At 42.7% G+C, this 23,612-nt stretch overlaps 2 protein-coding genes across 2 annotated transcripts in view; both read left to right on the top strand.

Moving 5' to 3' along the window:
* Positions 1 to 8,463, top strand: part of LOC133400661 (protein shortage in chiasmata 1 ortholog) — a 31,334-nt gene extending 22,871 nt beyond the window's left edge. Inside the window, exons 25-28 of the mRNA XM_061673525.1 lie at positions 734 to 865; positions 934 to 1,083; positions 5,809 to 6,403; positions 8,279 to 8,463. Of these exons, the coding sequence (XP_061529509.1) occupies positions 734 to 865; positions 934 to 1,083; positions 5,809 to 6,403; positions 8,279 to 8,364 (963 nt within the window). The 3' untranslated portion in view covers positions 8,365 to 8,463. The remainder of the gene's footprint in view (positions 1 to 733; positions 866 to 933; positions 1,084 to 5,808; positions 6,404 to 8,278) is intronic.
* Positions 8,464 to 14,616: 6,153 nt separating this feature from the next.
* On the top strand, positions 14,617 to 14,973 carry tal2 (T-cell acute lymphocytic leukemia 2). Its single transcript, XM_061673524.1, has one exon. The coding sequence runs from the start codon at positions 14,617 to 14,619 to the stop codon at positions 14,971 to 14,973; it is 357 nt and encodes a 118-aa protein (XP_061529508.1).
* The last annotated feature ends 8,639 nt before the right edge of the window (positions 14,974 to 23,612 follow it).

Genomic DNA, 23,612 nt, shown 5'->3' with positions numbered 1-23,612 from the left:
TTATTTATTGGATTTAAGATAACGAGACAATTCCCTCACCTTGCATTGTTCCACGCTAATCCTCTTTCATACCTGTAATCAATGTTTTAAATGTTGTGTGGTGTGGAGAACTTGATTATTTTCCATGTGATATTTGTGGTGTGGGGTGGAACATTTCATCTGGTTCAGTTAACAACAGATTCGACGTTAGACATTCAAGATTGCAGCAATACAGTCACTCGTGGCATTCATGTAAAGTTCTTAAAATATTAACTCCCAGTCGAGTCACAGACTGTCTTATGAACCCATTTCTGTAGTGTCGCTCCGTCGCCCGTGGGTGTCGCTGTTGCCTGTTCCAACTCCCAAGTCGCAGTACTCAGCAGGGTGGAGCCGCCTTTGTTGGTGCAATCCTTCGACTGGCGGGAAGTTAATTAACTTAGCGTCCGGGGGCGAACTCAGAATCCTTGGGTCTCCGCTTTGAAGCGTCAGGCAGCAGTAATTCACTTAGCGTCGGCATGGCAAAGCAAATGTCTGCGTCTTGTTTTTGATTGTTCATGGCCGTTGATTCATTTAGCGTCTGCGTGTGAAGTTGCATCCCGCCAGCCTGCAATAGTCTACCTCGGCGGGGAGCGGCGGTAGTGCGAGGCTGGGATGCAGGGTGGCATCTTTGCGTGGCGTGTCCGCTACAAGCGTGTCCATTTTGTATGGATTCTTCTGCAATATGAGAGTAGAAAGGTTACTACTTATACGGCAGGTCTTGATTGCGTCGGAGGTGTTGGAAGTGGCCCGCTGGGTCAGCCGGATCTGCTTTCTCAACCTGATGTCCAGTGATCGCAATCCCGTCAGCTACCTGGAGCGAGACTGGCTGGCCGTCACGTCCTCACAGGTGAGCTCCACGCAACCTCTTCACCTTGGTCATGTGCTTACCCACACACACTTTGCCTTGTTTATCAGGAGGAGCAGCACCTGTCAAACTTCCCCTGCGTCAACCCCCTGGTGGCTCAGCTCATGCTCAGGAGGGCGCCCTCATTGCCGTGGCTACTGACTGCCTCTCTGACACAGCTGGAGGAGATGTTGCCAGAGGTACCGCGCAAGGTGCTGAAGGTAGACCCGCTGGGACACTTCATTAGGTGCACCTGCACCATTCGAGGTGTCGTGTCAGAATAATTAGAATAATCTGCCGTATTGTAGTGTAGGAATGTACAGTAATCTCCGACATATTAGGGCTGCAGCTATCGAATATTTTAGTAATCGAGTGTTATGATAAATTAGATTTATTTTATTTTTTTTCAAAGAGAAATGTAATGCACTTTATTTTTGTAGTTTGCTTGGTTAAAGAGCAGTTATGAATACACAAGAAAAAATAAGCCATTTCACTTCATAATTGGTGACCAATTGGTTTTCTTTTTCAGATAATCAACTTTTTTTTCTTAAATTCACTTTAACCAGTAAACTGTTTTTTCCTGTCTCTAAGCATTTTCAGTGAGGCAATTTCAATCACAATTATAAATCAATTTCAGTTTAAACTGAGCGTTTCTTGTAAGTAAAAAAACATAAGGCATCAGTTACAAAAAGGCATAAACAGCCTTTATGATGTGCACTTAACTTGAGAAGCTAGCATTTTAGCATGCAACATAATACAGTATAGGTTCATGGCTATGCATTTATGAGCTAACGAAGCTGACTAAACTCAAATGAAGACACCACGAGAGGAAGCACAATTATATGCAAATTACACAGTGGCATAACATGAACCAATATTTTAATAGCAATGCGTAGTTTGGAACGGCGTGAAACTATCTTTATTGTTGGCTGACTGCCTCGCGTAATGCCATGGAATACGCATGGCCAAGCTTATGGCAAACTTGACGTGCCAAATACTCAAACATCTAAAAAGTGCGCCGCCTCTAAAGCACGCTTCTCCACAGGCTCCTAGCAGACGAAATGTAACCACATTATTAAAAATAGTCACGGAAAAAGGCAGTAAACACAGCGTTGCAACAAATGAGCACAATACAAACTTATAAGCCACTAAATAGTGTACTCACTGTGGTTCAAAGATGCACACAATCACTGCAACGCTGTACAAATCCAAATATGGCAGCGTAACAAGTCAGTTGCAGTCTTTGCTCTGTGGTAGATATGAGCAATTCGGTGTTCACCTTTCAGCTCAATCTGGACTTTTGTCGTTTTTTTTCCTTTTTTGCTTCTTCTTTGTTGCGTTTAATGCGGTATGCAAACTATAATAGTGCATTTTCACCATTTTCCCACTCCTTGAATCAAATATGTGCACTTCACATTGATGACGGAAGCACGTTGTCGTCGTGCGTTTCTCTGTCAAGCTTCACAATTAACTCTTTCCTGCTATTAACAAGCAGCTACTGTATATACAAATAATATCAAACTAGCTAGCAGTGAATGAGTTAAATAAGCAGATCCCCGAGGCAGAAAAGAAATCTGAGCATTTTTGTCCTCGAAATACTGGGGTATTCGTTGCAGCCTTAATATGTGTGTGCGTGCAGTGGAACCTTGATAAAAGGGACCCCGATATAATGGATATCGAATAAAACGGACTGTCGGGATTGAACAATGTATCCAAAAATAGTTTCCATATGTCACTTAAACTGCTGTTGGCAAAGTCTATGAGTTCCAGAATTGGCTATTGGAATTGGTATTTGACCCCCTATCAAAACATGACTTGGTACTTTGTGGAAATACTTCAGTCCCATTCTCTGCCTGCATTGTGCCACTGCGCCAGTAAATAATAGCGGCCAATTCTGGAACTAAAGGACCTTTAAGTGACAAATGGAAACAATTTTTGAAGACATTGTTCAGTTCTGTACGTACATACATACAGTGGAGGAAATCATTATTTGATCCCTCACTGATCTTGTAAGTTCACCCACTGACAAAGACATGAGCAGTGCATACTGTAGTTTTTATTGTAGGTTTATTTTAACAGTGAGAGACTGAATATCTAAAAGAAAAAACTGAAAATCACATTTTAAAAAAGATAATCCATTTGCATTTCATTGACTGAAATAAGTATTTGATGAAGAAAGAATTCTGGCTCCCACACAGTAGTCCTCTCAATTTAATAAAATACTCCTAATCTAAACTCATTAGCTGTATGAAAGACACCTACTGTATCTCAACTTGTTCCCTGTATAAAGGCACCTATCCACAGAATCAATCAATCAGACACCAACCTCTCCATCATGGGCAAGACCAAAGAACTTTCTGAGGACATCAGGGGCAAGACTATAGACCTGCACAAGGCTGGAATGGGCTACAAGACCATTGGGAAGAGGCTTGGTGAGAAGGAGACAACTGCTGGTGCAATAATTAGAAATTGGAATAAACATAAAATGACTGTCAATCGCCGTCGTTCCTCACAAAAGTTCAACTCTTGGGGTATCAATGATCATGAGAAAGGTTAGGGATCGGCCCAGAACAACACGGAAGGAGCTTGTTAATTATCTCAAGGGAGCTGGGACCACAGTCACCAAGAAAAATATTGGTAACCCACTACACCATAATGGATTAACATCCTGCAGCACCTGTAAGTTCCCTCTTCTCAAGAAGACATGTCCAGGCCCGTCTGAAGTTTGCCAATGAACATCTGAATGATAGGGAGAAGGTGATGTGGTCAGATGAGACAAAAATTGAGCTGTTTGAAATCAATTTGACTCGCTGTGTTTGGAGGGAGAGGAATTCAGACTATGACCCCAAGAACACCATCGCCAGTGTCAAGCATGGAGGTGGAAGTATTATGCTTTGGGAGGGTTTCTCTGAAAAGGGGACAGAGGTCAACTTCACTGCATTGAGGGGAAAATCGTTGGAGCCTTGTACCGTGAAATCCTGGGTGACAACTTCCTTCTCTCAGCCAGAAAACTTAAAATGGGTCGTGGATTGGGCTTCCAGCATGACGATGACCCAAAGCACACAGCCAAGGAATTGAAAGAGTGGCTAAAGAAGCACATTAGGGCCATGGAGTGGCTTAGCCAGTCTCCAGACCTAAATCCTATAGAAAATCTAAGGAGGGAGCTGAAGCTTCGAGTTGCCAAGGCACAGCCTCGAAACCTTACGGATTTGGAGAGGATCTGCAAAGAGGAGCGGTCCAAAATTCCTCCTGAGATGTATGCAAACCTGGTGATCAACTACAAGAAACGTCTGAACCAGTGTACTGGCCAACAAGGGGTTCTCCACCAAGTACCAAGTCACGTTTTGATAAGGGGTCAAATACTTATTTCCCTCAATGAATTGGGAAATAATTGTAATCTTTTGTTTTACATGATGTTCTAGATTTTATGTTCCCTTTTAAAATACACCTACCACTCAAATTATAGACGGCTCATGTCTTTGTCAGTGGGTAAACTTACAAAATCAGTGAGGCATAAAATAATGATTTCCTCCACTGTACATACAAATACAGTGGATAGAAAAGGCCTACACATCCCTATTCAAATGCCAGGTTTTGTTATTAAAAAAAATAATAATTTGATTAAGATAAATCATTAAAAAACCTTTTCCACCATTAATGTCACCTACAACCTGTACAACTCAACTGAAAAAAAATCTTTTAGAGAAAGGAAGTACAAACAAACAACTGAGATAATGTGGATGCACAAGTGTGCTGGGGCTGGGTGATCTGGGAAAAAAATAAAATAAAAATAAAAAAGATCACGATTAATTTTTTTTCATATCATCCGATCTCGATTATCACCATTTTTTGAAAAAAACCTCTCTTAAATTATGGGTTTCAAAGCATCTGTACTGAAAACTAAAGAAGTTAGAGAGTAGTTCAGCATTTTATTAACGCCTTTTGTTAACAACAATTCTCATCGTCAAGATTTAAAACAGTAACCCCAACATAACATTGGCATACGAAGAAAATAAGGCAAACAAAACTGAAAAATATAAGAACAGTTTTCACTAAAATGCAGAAAAATATAACAGTCCACTAGTTTGAAGTACTGAGTATTTTTGGAGCTACAAGATACAAAATAAAAAAACGTCCCCCACGGGGATCATTTAAACACCTTGGATTGTAAACATTATTAATCTCCAGTAATGATGCTACATACCCTATTAACATTATTGCTACATTCAAATGTTACACGATTGATCTGTTGCTTTGGTCTGGTGGCCTCACTGCTCACAGTGGCTATCTGCTATCTGCTAATGCTACTTGTGCTGTGCAGTGAATGACAGGCCGTACTGACTGCGCTCACATTTTGATTCTTTCCACAAATACTTGGGTGGTAAGTCTTCAAATGAATAAATACAGTCTTGCCTGGTTTTTAGGGGGCCAACATACCTTGCACGTCGGCTAATTAATAGCATTGTTCCATGTCACTTTGGAGACCGCCACATAACCGGCATTGCAAACTTGCGGAGCGGCCGTCACCGGTCTGGAGCAGGGGCGAAAAGTGGCCGGCCGCGTGCTCCGTGTTACGACGGCTGAGTTGAAGCGGGAGTTTAGATTTCACTGCGGGGCGGGCCAGCCGGGGAGGCGCGATTTTTGTTTTCTCCCACAACTTGCAAACCGAAGTAGAGCAGGAAAAGGACAACGCTGATTGGCAGTTGTCTCGCACATTCCCACCGTGTTAGATTGAGGAAATACGCACACAGCTGATCACCGAGATTGACAGGAAATGTATCACACTCTTCAATCTCGATCATATAATCGCCCAGCCCTTGCGCACCCTCTTATAACTGAGGATGTGGCAGAACTAACCAATCGCATTCATCACACACACGTGCTAGAGAAAATGGATGGATGTGATCGTGTAGGTGTACCTAATGTTGTTGTTATTCTGATGTCAGCTGTTTAGCGACGCTACCTCCCTGTATGAAGCTCAGCCAGCCCAGTCGGTTCCAGCCCTGTCAGTTCTAGACCAGTTGGGTCCAGTCCAGGTGGGCCCAGTCTATCCACTTCTTTCTCCTCCTCCACCCGAGCTCACCATCCCCAGTTCAGAACCATTTCCCAGCTTCAACCCCAGCTTCCTGTTGGCCCCCGGGAGCGAGAATATCAGCTTCCACTCTCAGGAAGACGCTGCCGATTTTGCCTATTACTCTGCGTGGCCCACCAAAAGCCCGGATCTTAGCAGCTGGGGCGGATCCAATCGGTGGAAGGACGGAAAGGGCCAGGAAGTGATGTTAACTGGTGGCAGGGGCCGCGCGGGAGCAGCGGGGAGGGTGGTAGAGAGGGGAAGCGGCGAGTGGTCACGACAAGGTTTGGGATCCTTGGATTCCACCTTCGGCCGCCTCAGCCCGCCTTCACAAGGCCCGCTGTGGAGAGGAGGCCCGACTGATAGAGGTTCACACCTCAGAGGGAGATTGTCCGCTAACTATGGATCAAGATACTGGATGGGACAAGAGAGGAAGAGGAGTGAAAAGGTGGCTGGCTCGACTGGAACAGGTGAGATACAGTAGCACACATATTTATAGTATATGGACAGTAGAGCGGTAGGTAGGTTGGTTAGTAGGGACATGGGTAGTAAGTAGGTAGGTGGGTAGATTTGTGGAAAGGTCAGTAGGTAGGTGGGTATGAAAACAGATGGATGGGCAGGTAGAAAAGAAGCAAGAGAAAAAGGAGAAAGGTAGAAGGGTGGGTAGTTAGATTCTGGAGGTAAATGTGTAGGTAGCCAGATGTGTAGGCAAGTAGAAGGTAGGAAAACAAATGGGTTAAGTACTGTAGGTAGATTATAGTTAGAGAGAGCTTTATCGGTTACTTTATTCGAATGTTTACGACTGACAGCGAGTTCTAATCAGTATTGTATCGAGATATCTGGCATGAGTATTGAGATATGAAATTTTGTCCATATCATTCAGACCTAGTAGATAGGTAGGTGCTTGGGTAGTTAGGTAGACTGGTTGGAAAATAGATGGGTAGGTAGATAGGTAGTTACGTAGGAAGGAAGGAAAGTAGGTAGATGGGGAGTGAGTAGGTAGGTAGATTGATAGATTGGGTATATGGCAGGTTAGATAGGTAGATCAATTGTAGTTAGGTACTGTATGTAATGGTATAGGGCAGGGGTGGGCAAACTTTTTGGCTCAGGGGGCACATTGACATTTAAAATTTGACAGGCAGGCCAAGCCAGGACCAGATGCTTACATCACAAAAATAAACAAACAAACAAACAAACAAGGTATTGTAGTGTTAATACTCAGATTTACTTTTAATGGGAACAGTGTTGTTTTGTTGGTCACCTTTTTTTTTTTTTTTTTTGCCAGTGCATCAAAGTCTGGTGTTAGTTTTGTTGTGGCAATTCTCAGAACACATCTGAGGTGTTCATCACTGAGCTGGGATCTGTAGTTGATGTTCATCACACTAAAAGTCTGTTCACACACATATGTAGAGCCAAACACCACCAACATCCTCTGTGCCATCTTCTGGATTTTGGGAAATTTGTCTGCTCTTAATGAAGCATAAAACTCATCCAGTTTGAGAGTTGAACTTCTCTTTTAAGACAGTGGAGCTGTCTTAAAGTGGAGCTCAATCAGTTCCATCTGCAGCTCCCGTGGCGCTGTTTCAGGATCTTTTGTGACTGAATCTTGTATGGCAGTTTGTCAGATCAAGGTGTTTTACTGAGCCTGCAAGCTTGATTTTAACCGTTGAGCCGTAGCCATCAGTTCGTGCGTTGATTGGCTGTGAGCATAATCAGCGTGATTGGTAGAAAAGCGACAGCTCATGTTATATTCCTCTAAAACCGCAATGGTTTCTTGACAAATTAGACATACAGCCTTTGACCGGACTTCAGTGAAAAAGTATTTAGTAGTCTCTTCTATATTAAACACTCGGCACTCACTGTCGACTTTTCATTTCTTTGGCCCACTCGTGGTTGAAGAAGGGTTCAGAGCAGTAGCAGAGTAAAAACAGAACAGCCAAAGTCAAGTCAATGTATCACTGTACCTACTGCGCTACCTGGTGGAACCACTCGGCATTACAGGACAAGGTCAAATGAATGTAGTCATGATTTTGAAATTAATTGGGTGATTCTGTACTTTGGCGGGCCGAATTGAAATGATCAACGGGCTGGATGTGGCCCCCGGGCCATAGTTTTCCCACCACTGGTATAGGGGGTCTAGGGACATGGGAAAGTAGGTAGTTAGCTTGTGAGTAGGTAAGTTTATACTGTAAGTGGGTAGCTAGTTAAGTAGATGGGTAGGTAGGTGGCTAACATAACATGTAACAAGGTGTTCATAGTGTCTTTCTTAAAAATAATATTTGTGCGTTTTGAAAATGAATCTTAAATATTCCATAACATTAAAACATAATAATTGTGTTTTTCAGCACTGATTCCTCCGAAGAAAAGCAGGCTGAGCTACGAGAAGGTGCCCGGACGGACAGACGGACAGACCAGACTTAAACTCTTTTAATAACAAATTCTGTTCATTTCAAGTCCACTATTTACACATATTTCACACATTCACTTGTTCTGTTTGCAAGAAGTGATTAATGACAGCATTGCAGTATTTAAACACTGTTTCCTAACACTGTGATCTATTTCGATCATATTTTTGTGTACTCTATTTGTGCATTTAAACAATAAAAAGCTGAGTGTGTAAAAAAACATTCAAGTGTGGAGTGCAGCAATCCCCTTATCGCCACCTAACCATGTGGAGAGAGAACGCTTATCTTCACCAGCCAGCGCAGTCAAGCAGCTCCCTGAGGAATGATCCCCCCCCCCCCCCAAGTCCTCCAGACAAAGACCACCCCTGGGGATTTGGTACTGGGAGCGTCCGAGCAAGCTCATCCCACACTGACTGGCCGGCATCAATAACCAACTAACGAGCCTGTGACGCGCAAAAAAAAGACAGAGACAATGTTGCTTAATGGCGCAGGGAGGGGGGGTGGTAGTCCGAAGAGCTGTGTTAAAGGCTCGGTGGGTAAACAGCGGGCGTAATGGTGCGCCGATTGTACGGTGGGAAAGGGCCCGCCTGTGTAAAGGTCGCGTCGTTATCGCCGATCACACGGTGCAGTTAAAGTGTCCGGCAGCATCCATCACCTGTGTGTGACACACACAGGTGATGGATGGGGGGGAATACAATGGGTTGAATCCAGTTGGAATAAGGCTGCAACATAAGAAAATGCGGAAAAATTGAAGCGCTGTGAAGTGTATCGGGAAACTATTCAGAGGGCTTTACTTTTTCAATATGTATACTTTGTGAATGGGGAAGGGGCAAAACTGACCAAAGATAGGTGTGCCAAGTAGTGAGCAAAGGCTATGAATAAAAATGTACATTTTATCTCTTAGATTTAGTTTTTTGTATATACTATTTGCCCAAATTTGAACACATTTTTTGTTTTCATTATAGGGTGTTCAGATTACTAGGTGTTGAGTAGGGTTAAGGCATTTATGTGTGTGTGGGGGGCGGGGGGGGGTCTTTATTTCTACAAATAGACTTATAATAATTTGGGGCGTAAATATTTATGTATGTGTTTTCGTTGTTTTTGGATAATTGACAGATTTTGAAGGGGAAAAAAATTCCATTTTGGAATAAGGCAGGGTTTACTAGGGGTAAGGCATTTATGAGGAGGGAAGCCTTTGTACAAAGGTAGTTTATTTGTTTTAAATTAGTCACCATTCTGCACAAATAATGCTTTACTAAAAAAAAAGTAGTGGTTGGGGGAGTTTAATTGCTCTTTGATTTTAATTACTCAACTGCAATGTTCACATTTTCATGACATGAGACCAAAACAACATCTTATTGAGCAGAGTGTCATTAGCAGCTTGCAACACAGAGACTGAAAGAGTCACAGAAAGGCATAGACGTGGTAGTCCTGGGAAAGTTTCATGGATCAAACACCTGATTTGATCATATAACAATTCTCACTGTCAGATAATCTTAATCCTCTGTGATAATATTACAGCATTTTACTGAGGAACTGTGACAATCTCCATGTATAGCACAGGTGTCAAAGTGGCGTCCCGGGGACCAGATCCGGCCCGCCACATCATTTTATGTGGCCCGCGAAAGCAAATAAAAATTGTAAATTGTGTTCTGGTGTAATAACATTGAGATATTTGCAAGCATTTTCTTTGTTACCAATCCCCCCTTTGAAAAGATATGTAATGGTTGAAAAACATGTTCTTATAGGCTTCTGATTTCAAAACTGGCTATTCACCAATGTGTTGTGTATACTGTATGCAGTTATATGAGGTAATCTTTCGTTTATATGGGTTCACAGTCGTAGCGGCCCTCGGGGGAAGTCATAACTACGATGTGGCCCGTGACAAAGATGAGTTTGACACCCCTCATGTATCGTATTTGTATGTCTATTAAGTGGTCAAAGCAAGACAGACCAGAAGGAGCAACACGATGTCCATTGGATAGAAGCAGAAAATGTGGCTAAAACTGTAATTCTTTACATATGTTTTTTTTTTTTTTTTTTTTTTTTTTTTTTTTTTTTTTTTACAAAGTACAATACTACACAATGGTATTTTCCCTTTCCTTCCAACACGAAAATATGATTTGAGGTATGGGTTTTGTGTGACGAGCATGGTCATGGGACGGATTAGCTAACAGAAATACAGAGAGAGGAAAGATAGAGGCAGGTCTGAATAGTAAACAAAAGACCGCTAACCTCAAAACGGGCGAGACATCCATGCTGCAACATGGCGTGACGACACGTTCCCAAGCCCTACAAGAAACGCTCAATAAAGCTGTGTAAGAAAACTGGGACATTTCATTAAAAAAAAACAATCGGCGAAAAACAAATCGTAGAAAAACCAAGGTCCTTAGAAAATATCGTAGGAACAGACGACGACAAGTTCAACGTCTTACCCTGGCGGGATACAAGAAAAAGACACTAAACTGATGTTGGGAGATTAGCGGCGTGAAGAAGGTCAGTGCGATGGCGCCGAGCCTGCAGGTGCAGCCTCTTGGCCGCGAGGGCGACGCCCATGAATGGTTGATTCAGAAAAACGGGCTCGAGGGGGCTAATCCCGGCCCAGTAATCGGATTATGCAAATTCCTACTCCACACAGTCTCACGGAAGGCTGCGTCTTTCAAACAACACTTGAAGGGTGTAAAATACAAAAAACAGTGACAATTGGTTTTACCAGGCCTGTTTTTTTAGCAAGTGTGGACAAGCGTTTCCTGGCTAATTTATGTGCGAGCCTGGACAAGATTACCACAGCGGCGCACAAAACGCACATTGTTCACCTGTCAATCTGGATGTGCTACTTTTACCTTTTGTGGGCAAATCGGGTCAGATTCAAACGCAGTTCGCGGCCACATTAAATGCCGTAATGGTGTTTGCGACGGTGGGTTGTCCCACACGTCAACCGCGATAGGATCAGAGAGAGCGATGTCTCAGTTTAAGGGAACGTCACCTTTTGACAAGAAAAAAACCCCCCCAAAAAACTTAATTAACACCCCAGTGCTGGTGGTGCTATGCATGGTGAGCAGAGAGAGCTTAGATAGGGTGGGGTCTTGCCAATGAGTGTTTTTATAGATAAACATAGACCAGTACATTTGTCTGCGTGAGTGAATTCTTTTTATGAAATATTTATCAGAAGAGGGGTGGAATGGTGGACGACTGGTTAGCACATCTGCCTAACAGTTCTGAGGTCTAGCGTTCAAATCTGGCCTCCCCGTGTGGAGTTGGCATGTTCTCCCCATGCCTGCGTGGCTTTTCTCCGGGTACTCCGGTTTCCTCCCACATTCCAAAAACATGCATTGGGAGGTTAATGGAAGACTCGAAATTGTCCAAAGGTGCGAATGTGAGTGCGAATGGTTGTTTGTCTATATGTGCCGTGCGATTGGCTGACGACCAGTTCAGGGTGTGCCCCGCCCTCTTGCCCGAAGTCAGCTAATATAGGCGCCAGCTCACCCGCAACCCCAGTGAGGGTAAGCGGCTCAGACGATGGATGGATGGATTGATCAGAAGAAAATTTGTCACTGTCCAGTGAGGAGCAAGTACAGTGCAAGGACATTTTATATCATAAAAACTCAAATTAAATATTGTTTTCAGATACAAATCTAAAATAAGGATAAAGCTAAATAAAATTGACATCATCATTTATCTTCCAAAATCATCCAGTAGTCGTCCTGATAAGGGTTTGCTCTGGTGAAAAAAAGGGAGACGGCATCACTATTAAATAATAATAATAGTCATAAAAATATCCATAATTTGGGGAGGAGTGGGGGGAGTGAGAATGGTCGCCTGTGAGTGTTCACACAGTGATAAGTGATGATGATGAGGATGCCCCCTCATTGTGTTAATAATAGATGGGCGGTTTGATGGGACGGCGAGGGGGTTAATAGGGGGCGTTGACGACCCCCCCCCCCCCCTCCTCTTCCTCACACAATGACCACGTCACACAAAAGCCCGCTATAAAATGTCAGACGTGATCATGCGGCAGTATTCCACCTCTTCTCGTCTCCTGTGTGTGTGCTTGCGTGTGTTGAAAGCTGGCTCTTTCCTCCGCTCTCCTGCTCATGAGCCGCAGAGGACAACTTTGACAACACGGTAAGGAGCTCCCCCCCCCCCCCCAATTCATTTACTGTTTTTTCAAGGAACTCTTTTGTATTCATTGAGCCACTGACAAGTGGAGTCATTTTGCACGAGAGTGATTTAAAGTTTTGTGGGAGATTGATATGGCAATAATTACTTCTTCTCGATACTTGTTATAGAAATTGTAGTTTTCCTCAGATTTTAACTCCCCCCCCCCCCCCAAATATAATTATTTCAATTTTGATGCGATAGAATGAAATTTGTTTCCACCACTGAGCTACTGTCATAATGTTACATTTTATAGGTTGGATCACAGTTAGTATCATCTGGGTCACCTGAAAGAAACGGAACTAACGGCGATTAGAAAAAAAATGTTTAGTGCAATATTGGTCTAAGTCCAAACATCCCTTCACTCAACTCACCTTTATTTCTAGAAGGCTTTAAACAACAACAAATTGCTGCACAAAATAAAGCTCTAACATCAAACATTAAACAATAAATAAAAGGTTCTTTTTCTCAGTGAAGAAGCTTGTTTTGAAATAAATATATGTTTTATTTAAGAACAAACTTCTGCACCATCTCTTTAACAGCCCATGTGTTGGCTGCCTCAGTATTTTAACAATGTAAATAATTTGTGAACGATGATCAATAAAATTCACTCACACTAACATGAAGATGCACGGGCACCCAATCTTAAGCACGACCTACTTTCCAAGTCTTCGATCAATCTCTGAACAGTGTTGCACTGATGAATCAGGTCAAGTGCAATAATGGCCGACCCCTTATATGTCAAAAATGGAACTAAAGGTCGATTTCGACCAGTGTTCATCTGAAAGTGTTTTTCCACAATTCATTTCTGCACTTAATTTAAAATTGACAAAAATGTAGTTAGCCCACTCTAGTCCTCAATGTATCAATTATAAATTCAATTACATGCATCCCAATCTTAAAGTCAAATTCTTTCACTATTTTACATTACAGCACTGGTAAATTAAGATGATTTTATTTTTTTACATGAGACATGATATAATCTATTTGATTTATTCATAATTATTTAACCAATTGAATTAAATACGACATAAAAATGTTTGATCACCTCAAACTTTAATACTGTATATAAAATTAACTGAAATGATCAAATAATCCATGCTAATTTCTAATTGTATTAACGAACCAATTATATAATGGGAAAAACATAACTGCTTATTTTACTTTTATACAAACGGGTTCATTTTAAAAAATGAGGACTTACAAAATGAATTTGCCGTTATACACACAGGTTGTATTCATTGAGCCACTGACAAGTCACAAACTTAGTTGTTACACACTGCATACTGTATATACAGTGCTTAATAACTGTATGAAACCATCTATCGCTAAAAATTTGAGCTGCTAATTAGTTTACCATCTTCCTGCCTTATATTGTATTTTTTTAAGCAATCTTTTTTCTGGGGTTTTACAGTCAATTCACTGACTGTAATTCCCTTGCGTGTGGGAAAGGAGAGCTAGTCACTGATGCACTTTTCAGCTGTTTATTGAATGCTGGGAGAAGAGTAAAACGCATAAACAGAATGATCACCCTCGCGCATAAACTGATATCTACCACAGCTTAAGTCCAGGCACTCACACGGAATTTTTATTTTTTGTTCAAATACGTTTAAAAGGTGTGTTTGAGGCATGTTGGAGGGGCAACTTTGGATTTTCACCAAATGCTTATGTGTCTGGAATGTATCCCCCGTGATAAATGGTGGTTTAATCTAAGAAAAACCTACATATTGAATCACTCATATGCAGGGAATTATAATGTTCTCCCAATATACGTAAGGGATAGTCAATGAGCCCCGCAACAATAGCAAAAAGTGATGCATCCTCTAAAAAGCTTTATAATTGCCTGGAGATGCTACAAGATGGCGGCAAAGCACTACTTTTCTATTAGACAGGGCTACGACCTGACTGAAGCTCCTCCCCTCATTCTACCAAGTCCTTACCACCGAGCTGCCACAAGGTGGTGCCAAATAATACTTATAAAATACTTTTATTTGACCATTTTTAACAGAAAAAAGATAGTTGGTAATTCCCCTTGTTATACTAAAATTGGAGCTGGGATTTAATAGAAACAACTTTTTCGCTTTAGCACAGGAACCAGAGGTCTCCCCCCTTCCTCCGTCATGACCAGGAAGGTGTTTACCAACACACGTGAGCGCTGGCGCCAGCACAACGTCAACAGCGCCTTCTCTGAGCTACGCAAGCTCATCCCCACGCACCCGCCCGAAAAGAAGCTCAGCAAGAATGAGATCCTGCGGCTGGCCATGCGCTACATCGACTTCCTGGCGCGCCTGCTGGAGAGCCAAGGCGGCGTCTGCAGCGGCGGGGGGCGAGTCGACCACGCCCCCGCCGCCCTACTCACGCTCCTGCGGGGCAACATGGAGCAGCTCCGCTCGCCCTCCCGCCCATGGACGCTGGCCAGCGACACCGAGGCCCCCTCCTCACCTGGGTCCAGCTGCAGCAGCTCGGAACCCTGGTAGAATGACACCGGGGAACGGACTTCCAGGCTTCCAGGTCCCCTTTTTGAGGTCTGACCTTCTACCTATGTGAGGACTGCACATGAGCAGCTTTGTGTTCGTATTGTGCGTGGATGTTTTACTTGTCCCCTGATAGGTTTTCGTGTTGTCTACAAAAAGAGGCCGTTTATCTCCGTGACTGCCTCAAAAAGCACTTTTTATGTCTCTTTATCCCCCCTCAACTGACGAGACTGCACTGTCTTTTTCTTTGAAAAGTGAGGACTCATTTTTGTAGTCTGCATCTCATCTCGCCAAAGATTGTTTTTTGATTGTTACTGTGATGCTAATTGGCATAATTAGCATCCGATACCTCTCTTTGTAATTTCTGTCCCCACTTGTGACAAATGTTATTTATATTTTATTTTAACTATTTATTGAATAAACCGTTTGTTAATGAAGATTTTTTTATTTCTTTTTTGCTCTACGGTCCCTTATAATACATTGCCCAACGCTAACATTGGCTAGCATTAGCATTAAGCACCATAGTGTTTTCATTTCGTATAAAATTTGGTGGGGGCAGTGTTGCTTTGGACTTTGTGCAAGGGTGGGTTAGAGGGGGGCCTTAGTAATTGTATTTTAGGGATCTGCCAAACCAAGCCAATTTGAACAGTCATTAGCGGGTGACCATATTTTTGGCGTGGGATGTTGCGCTGGAGTAGGTTAGGGGACTTAATTGTATTTTAGGGGTCTCAAATTAAGTCACGACCGACTTGAATAGAAGTCGAAGTTCAAACTAAGCTAATTTTAGCAGGCTTTGGCTTTTAGCATCACACATCACACATCACATCATTTTCAATTGCTATGAAGGCGGGTGACCATGTTTCGGGGTGGGACATCACGCTTGGGTGGGTTAATTGCATTATTAATTGTATTTGGGGGCGTTCTAAAGCAGCCACAATCATGAAGTCATGACCCACTTTAGCATTCTGCGTCGTAGTGTTTTCCATTGGTATCATGACCATATTTTGTGGTGGGAAATGAAAGCTGGGGTGGGGTCTAAAGCAGCATAGTCTTTTGCTGATGACTCACTTTATAGAAGCCAAATCAACCTAATTTTAGCAGGCATTAGCCTTTTGCATCACGTGTCATCGCCTCTTCAACCGGAAGGCAATGGTGTGAGCCGAGGGTCTATATATTCATTTTGTGTTGCCTTTAATTGTCACATTTGAGGAGTCATGTTGACTTTTTGACACTTATTTGGAGGTTGGGGGAATACAACTTTAAAAGTGCTCCAAACCTATAAACCGGAACTGTTCATAAAGATTGGCAATAGCCAAGAAACAAACAGCTCTTTGATTCTGGGGCTTGACGGTCCTTCTCCGGACTGTGCAGAAGCCCAAGCTCAAGTACAGGGGAAAAATACATACTGACTGATGTTTGTTATTCAGCCTGCATCCCAACTTCTTTTCAATACAGTTCAATGAGTTAACAAAAAGATGTATACTGTCAAATAAAACTACTAATAAAATGATGAATTACAGTAGCGGCATTCAGATTAGATGGTGTACTGTGCGCTATGCTACATCTGGCACCAAGCTTAAGTTAAACGTACCTGCCGCCTCCTTTAGTTTGTGCTCAACAAGGCCAGCGAGTCCTGCACAATGCGACGGACACAAAGCTGACCACACGCCTGAATAGAGGCAGCTTAACTTGTGACCCCGAAAGTCACCTCGGAGTCAAGCGCTGTCCAGTTGAGCAAACGCGCAGGAGGACGGCCCACTTTAATGCCTCAGTGACCCCCGGGCTACCAAGTGTTTAACCCTCCAGTGACCCTCCGGGTGATAAACTGGGTTTCGCTGTATTGCTGAGGTCCTTTAATGCAGACTCTTTCCATTTCAATTTCAATTTCAAAAATGTATTACATTTACACATGCAGTAAGAAATAAAGAAAATCAATTTGAAGATATGAATATATTTACATTTTTTTCCAAAGGAAACAAGTTGTTTTGGTTTTTTTTTTTTAAGGATTGCGTTTACATTGTACAATGGCAATAAAGTATGTAATGTACATTTCATCTAAAAACAAGCCACACATTTTTAATGGGGGTTGTTGTCAGAATGTGTACAGCGCTCTATGATACGGATCATGATATAGAGAGTAGGATAACTACAATAATCAACATTTGGTTGAATGAGTGAATCAAACAGATTTTTTGATGCAGCTCTTGTGTTGGATCTCCTGGTTGTTTGCAGTCGTAAACTCAACTGCGCGGCGGTGGTCCATTGAGGCCCTCCTCTAAAAAGCCATATGACGACAACTGAGCCCAAGAGTAAACAGTTAGCGCTATTAAAGCGGCGCTAATGGCGTGTTCAAGGGAGCAGAGGGCAGCTGGACACACCGGCCGGCTTGTGAAATCTGACAGCTGACTCCTTTGTGGCGTGGCCCAAAACAACGCGCAAATCATGTAAAAACGTCATGGCTGCCTTGTGTGTGTTTAGACGCATTTACCTCTTCACGGTGCACTGAGCTAAGCGGCCTGGTAAGATAACAGATTTGCATGTTAGGACAAGCATTGTGACACTTTTTTTTTTTTTTTTTTTTTGCCGCACTTTATAGCATCGCCATTTATTGGAAATTAAAGACAACATTTCCTCCATTTTGGAATCAACAGCTATACAACTCTATGGACCCACTTCCACTACCATTGCTGTTACAACAATGACTTTTTAAACTGACTTTGCTGCCTCTCTGTGCACCATCCTCTTTACTATCTCATAACATTATCCTGCTTGGTGATTTTAATATTCACATCACCAATAACACAATTTCCAGGAAGTTCTCATCGTGTCTCAATAACTTCGGTCTTCAGCAATTAATTCACTTTTCCATTTACTGCAAAGGAAACATCCTGGATCTGGTATGCCGCTCCGGTATCACGACAAGCAACTTCAATTCCGACTCGCTCCCCTTTTCAGACCGCATGCTAATAATGTTTTCTACTCACCTAACCTTTTCCTAAATAAACTAACTTGGCCTGTGTCATCTCTTTTTGCCAAATGAAGAACATTAGCCCAGACACTCTCTCCACTCTTATCAACAGCCTCTGCAGCACGGACTTTCTCTCCACCTTCCATGAACTAACTGGTTATTCAAAAAGGCTGCCGCGCACAGGGCGACGCAGCCGAGACTGACTGAACTGTTGCGCAGGGTGTGTGGTTTCATGAGTGGCCCATCAGTTGGCCACTGGTTTTGCAGCAATTCAAATTTTGAATTCCCAGCAGACACCGTCGCAGCGTCACAGATTCTAGCCAATCAGAATGCACGTACACTTTCACTCACACGAAAAATACATTTCCAGGTTTTAAGCTAGAGACACTGAACGGCTGCCGCGGCGCTCCAAGCCAAATAATTGGAGTACATAAAGCATAAAATATTGGGTTTTGGGTGATGATTCGGTCCAATCGACTTCGGCACCATCGTGCAGTGTGTGGCAGGCCTTACAGTAATAATCTCCAGCTAGTCAACACACTTGCTCCATTAAAATACAGATCTGTAGGTTTCACCACATCTGCACCCTGGTTCACCCCTGCCCTGAAACAATTAAAATCCAAAGGTCATTAACTCGAACGCCTCCGTAAGTAAACCGGACTCACTATACACGAGGACGTTGTACAGTCATCATCTTAACCACCACAAAGACTGTTTAACTCAAGCCAAATCTAGCTACTACACAACCCTAATCCATAAAAACAAAGGCAACTCCAAGGCACTACTCTCCCTGCTTTGCAATATTTCACGCCCACCGGACTCCATTCCTTCCCACTTGGACTCATCCGTCCTCACTGCCTCCCCCTGCCCTACCCATCCACCCACTTCCACGCTTTACTCTGCCTTCTGTCATGGACATTTCAGAAATCAATTGTCACTCCAAGCCTTCCACTTGCCAATTTGAGCTCCTCCTTACTGATTTGGTAAAAGCTTGCCTCCCATCCCTTTTCCCCCTCATCACTAACATCATCCATTCATCTTTCGCTACAGGTATTGTTCCCACAGTATTCAAAACTGCAGCCATAACCACAATACTGAAAAAAAAACCGGTTCAGATCCAAATAATTTAAATAACCTTGGTTCCACCTCCAACATCTCTCAAAAATCTGGGGAAAGACCTTCACTTCCCAGCTCCACTACCTCCTCACTTCCAATATCAACAATTTCAGTCTGGCTTCCACCCCCTCCATAGCACCAAAACAGCACTCAAGTTCACCAACGACCTCCCCCTGGCAGTTGACTCTGGCCTACTCACTATCGTCATCCTCCTTGATCTGACTGCAGCTTTTGATACCATTTCCCACACCATCCTCCTGAATAGACTCCACCACATTGGCAGTACACAAACACCCCTCCAGTGGTTCAGTTCATACCTGTCCGGCCGTACCCAGTTTGTTTAACTGAAATCATTCAAATACCATCTGTCCCTGCGTTTATTCTGGTGTCCCCCAGGGCTCTGTCTTGGGCTACCTGCTCTTTATCACCTACCTAGGCAATATTTTCCGTAAATTCCTACTCTTTCTGTTACACAAATGACACCCAGCTCTATCTCTCCACCAAACCCACCGCCACTCTTCCTCCTTTGTCCCTTACTGACTGCTTCTCTGAACTCAAACACTGGTTCACATCCAACTTTCTACAACTCATTAGAGATAAAACTGAAATCCTACTCATAAGTCCAGAGTCCATGCTTGCCAAAATGGACAGTTTCTCCATTACACTTGATAATTCCTCTGTTTCCCCCTCCCCTCTGATTATGAGTCTGGGTGTCATCCTTGACAGCACACTCTCATTCCAAGCACACACAAACAACATCACCCGGTCTGCATACTTTCACTTACGAAACATCAATCGCCTCCGTCCATCCCTCACCCCCCACATTACTGTTGTCCTTGTTCATAGCCTCGTCACTTCCCGTCTGCATTATTGCAACTCCCTCCTGTTTGGTCACCAGCATAAGTTACTACAAAAACTACAGCTACTCCAGAATTATTCCGCCTGTATTATCACAAGGACCCCCTCTCCTCACCACATCACTCCAGCCCTGCAACAACGCCAGTGGCTCCCTGTCCAATGCCGCATCCAATATAAAATACAGATGTGCACCTTCAAGGGCATCAGTAACCTCGCCCTGCCATATCTTGCTGACCTTCTTCAGGTTGCCATACTCTCAGATCTTCATCCTCAATCGACCTCACCGTCACTTCTGTCCGTCTGTCCACCGTGGGGGACAGAGCATTCAGCCGCTCTGCCGCCTGTCTTTGGAACTCACTACGACTTTACCTTTGAAACACAGGATCATTAACACTCTTCAAATCCAAAATCAAGACACACCTATTTTGGTCCGCCTACTCACTTTAACATTTCCCATATCATTTGCCATTTTAATTGATGTTTTATGTTCAGATTATTTTCTTTTTATTGCTTGATTTATTTTAAATGTTTGTACAGTGACCTTGAGTGACTTGAACGACGCCTATAAATAAAATGAATTACTATTATTATGATTCAAATGTGTCTTGTCGGTTTTGTATTGTATATTTACAGTGAAACCCGACTTATCTGTTGACTGACTAACAAGTATTTCGAGATACCAGATGATTTTTTTGTCTTGAGTTGTGAGCAAAAATTTGAGATACGACTTCTAGCTAGTTATGGAGGCAGCGAACGTCACAACAAGAAGCAGTTTGGCCGATAGTGAACAATTGTTTAAAAAAAAAAAAAGAGGCTGGCCACTCCCAATTGAAGTTTGCCGTCAAATTAAACATAAAACTAAGAGAATTACATGGAATCAAACCACATGACTTTTCTAAAGTCCACAAAGAAAGGGTAAATGCCATAGATGGGCTAATGAAACGACCATCAACATTGCAGTAATTACAAACCTTTAAACAATTTATATTTGAACATTTGAAAGTGGTAGCAAAACATGCAGACAGCATACAACAATAATTGCAGGCATATATTCTTTATCCTCTGCGATAAAATTACAATATTATTGACTGACTAATATTATTGCAGCGTAAGATCTCCCGTGTTCCATCATGAAATCTACGTGATCTATGTCTGTATGTATTATATTACCTCCAGGTGGCGAAGGCGCACACACTAGAAGGAGCAGTATAATGCCTGTTGAATTATCATGATGCACAAACTGTTTAATTCTTAAATTCAATTTACTTGTTATTACTGTATGTTTCTTTTTATAAAGCACAATACTGTAGATAATAATAATGTTACAGTGGCTAACACTAATATTAAATGTACTTTTTAGGGGGGGGGGGGGATGGCTTGTTTTTAGATTAACAGGGGCCTACTACACTACTGCATTTTAATGCTGGACATGACTCACGATGCTGGTACTTGGGGTATTTTTTTTTTCGGTAAATGTTTGAGAACCACTGCTCTACAAGATTCTGCCAAAGCGCCGTCTAAATAGGAATTGGTGTCAAGAAAGTATTTGGAAGTGATACGTCTCGACTCAGAGACAAGCTTTGTATGTCGAGGCTAAATTTAGCCTGGGATGTTCGAGTCTTTGCCAATCATTTGTACGCTATTTATTTTAAGGGTAATGATATTAAGCTCTTACAGGATCATAGTTTGCGGGATAGTTACGGTTTAAAATATTAATATGAGCTATTACAACATTTTTGGGGGTGAGCATCAATTGCTGTTTTTTGCATTGTCAGGTTAGGAAACATTTTACGCTGACGTGTTTTATTTACAGCGTGCACGCATTACCCAAACAGTGAAACTGTGAAAATAACAAAAATGTGTCTGGTTGCCTCTACCAAGAGCCTGATTGACTATTCTCTCCCAAGCGTGCGTGCGGGTAATCGTCTATTGAGAGCGCTTTCCTTATCAGCGTCGTGCACGCCGCCTGAATCCATTATCACAATGGGCCAGATCAGTGCATGCAGCCCCCTCGATTCTCCCAGCGGAGAAAAGAATTTCTGGAGTTTTTGGGCGCCAGCCGATAGGCCCCTGAGCTCTTTATCCCCTCAAAGCCAATTCACACTCACAGCGGTTAAATATCCCAGCTCAACCCCCACTCAGCACCGGTCCCCCCTCTCTCGCACTCCTGGCGGCCTCCTTCCTTCCTCCTCCAACCTGCGAGCCGGGTGGGATGCAGGTGCAGGATTGCACGGACCGTAAGGGGGGTGCCCGGGGTAGGAGTGGTGGTCCATTGTTGGCCTGGACAAGACCCTCTCTCCTCTGGAGCACCCTATGATGGCGGAGGCGGCTGACAATCACACGTCCTAATCTGATTATGCAAATGTCTACTTCAAAAAGCAAAACGCTGTAACCCCTCAGTCCGGCGGCGAGGGGAAGCAGCCAGGGGAGGAATGTCGAGGAAAAATTCAGGACGCATTTAACAAGGAAAATTTTAGATTTTGTGTATGAGGGAAAAAAAAAAAAAAGGCTTACAATGCCCTCCACGGGTGTATTGAATCCAATACGGTGTTCCCCGTCTCCATAACTAACAACCCAAAGTAGTAAAATAACTATTTTGGCATCTTGGTGCCAAGGAATTGTGTTGAAGTGAGTTGAGTAGCTTCATTTAGAGAACGGGAGTGCTTTGCCACCATCTTGAGGCATCGTGGTACCAAGGAACTATGTTGAAGTGAGCTGAAGAGCTTCATTTACACAAAAGGAGTGTTTTGTCGCCGTCTTGGTGTCGAGGAACTATGTTGAAGTGAATTGAAAAGTTTCATTCAGACAAAAGTAGTGCTTTGCTGCCATCCTGTGGTATTTATAGGCAGTTATAAACCTTTTTATTGGTCGTCAGTGATTCTCAGTGTTTTATGCCACGAGTGGTACGCGGGTTCCCTCGCGTTGTACATGAAACAATCCCTGCCTATGTACAGTTGTATTTAACTTTCAAGTTCATTACATTTGCATTTAATCTTTAAGAACTGTTGTTTTTAAATGTTTATTTATGTACAATTTTTACTGAGCTATTATGGACAATACATTTTAATTTAATCATTCAAGTACAGTTTTTTTTTTTAAACAGTGTTAAGGTTCAAATGCTACAGTGTGGCTAGCAAAAATACCGCTCTCATTCTGATGAACTACTACGCTACTGGAGAGCTAAGTATTATTTTTAAGAGGCGCTTGGTGTAGAGAGTTTGGTGCAGTCAATTAAAAATGTTTTTGGGTGGCATCAATTACGTTTTTTGTTTTTTTGCTATTTGCGGCAGGGCTCGTTACCTATCCCCCGCAAATAGCGTGGGATTACTGTATTCAAATGTTTATTGTTTTTCCACACGCTCCTGAATGCAGCGCGAGAAAGGAATCGACACTGACCAAAAATATAAACACAACACTTTTGTTTTTGCAACATTACACAAGCCACAATCAACAACCTGATCAGCTCTATGCAAAGGAGATGTGTTGCAGTGCGTGAGGCAAATGGTGGTCACACCAGATACTGACTGTTTTTTTTTTTTGACCCTCCGGACCCCCACAATGAAGCAAAACTGCACATTTCAGAGTGGCCTTTTATTGTGGCCAGCCTATGGCACACCTGTGCAATAATCATGCTGCCTAAATCAGCATCTTGACATGCCACACCTGTGAGGTTGGATGGATTTTCTCAACAAAGGAGAAA

Source organism: Phycodurus eques, chromosome 3, assembly GCF_024500275.1.
Source record: "Phycodurus eques isolate BA_2022a chromosome 3, UOR_Pequ_1.1, whole genome shotgun sequence".
Taxonomy (NCBI): Eukaryota; Metazoa; Chordata; class Actinopteri; order Syngnathiformes; family Syngnathidae; genus Phycodurus; species Phycodurus eques.
The sequence above is the reverse complement of the archived record's forward strand: the minus strand, read 5'-3'. Positions and strand labels throughout refer to the sequence as shown.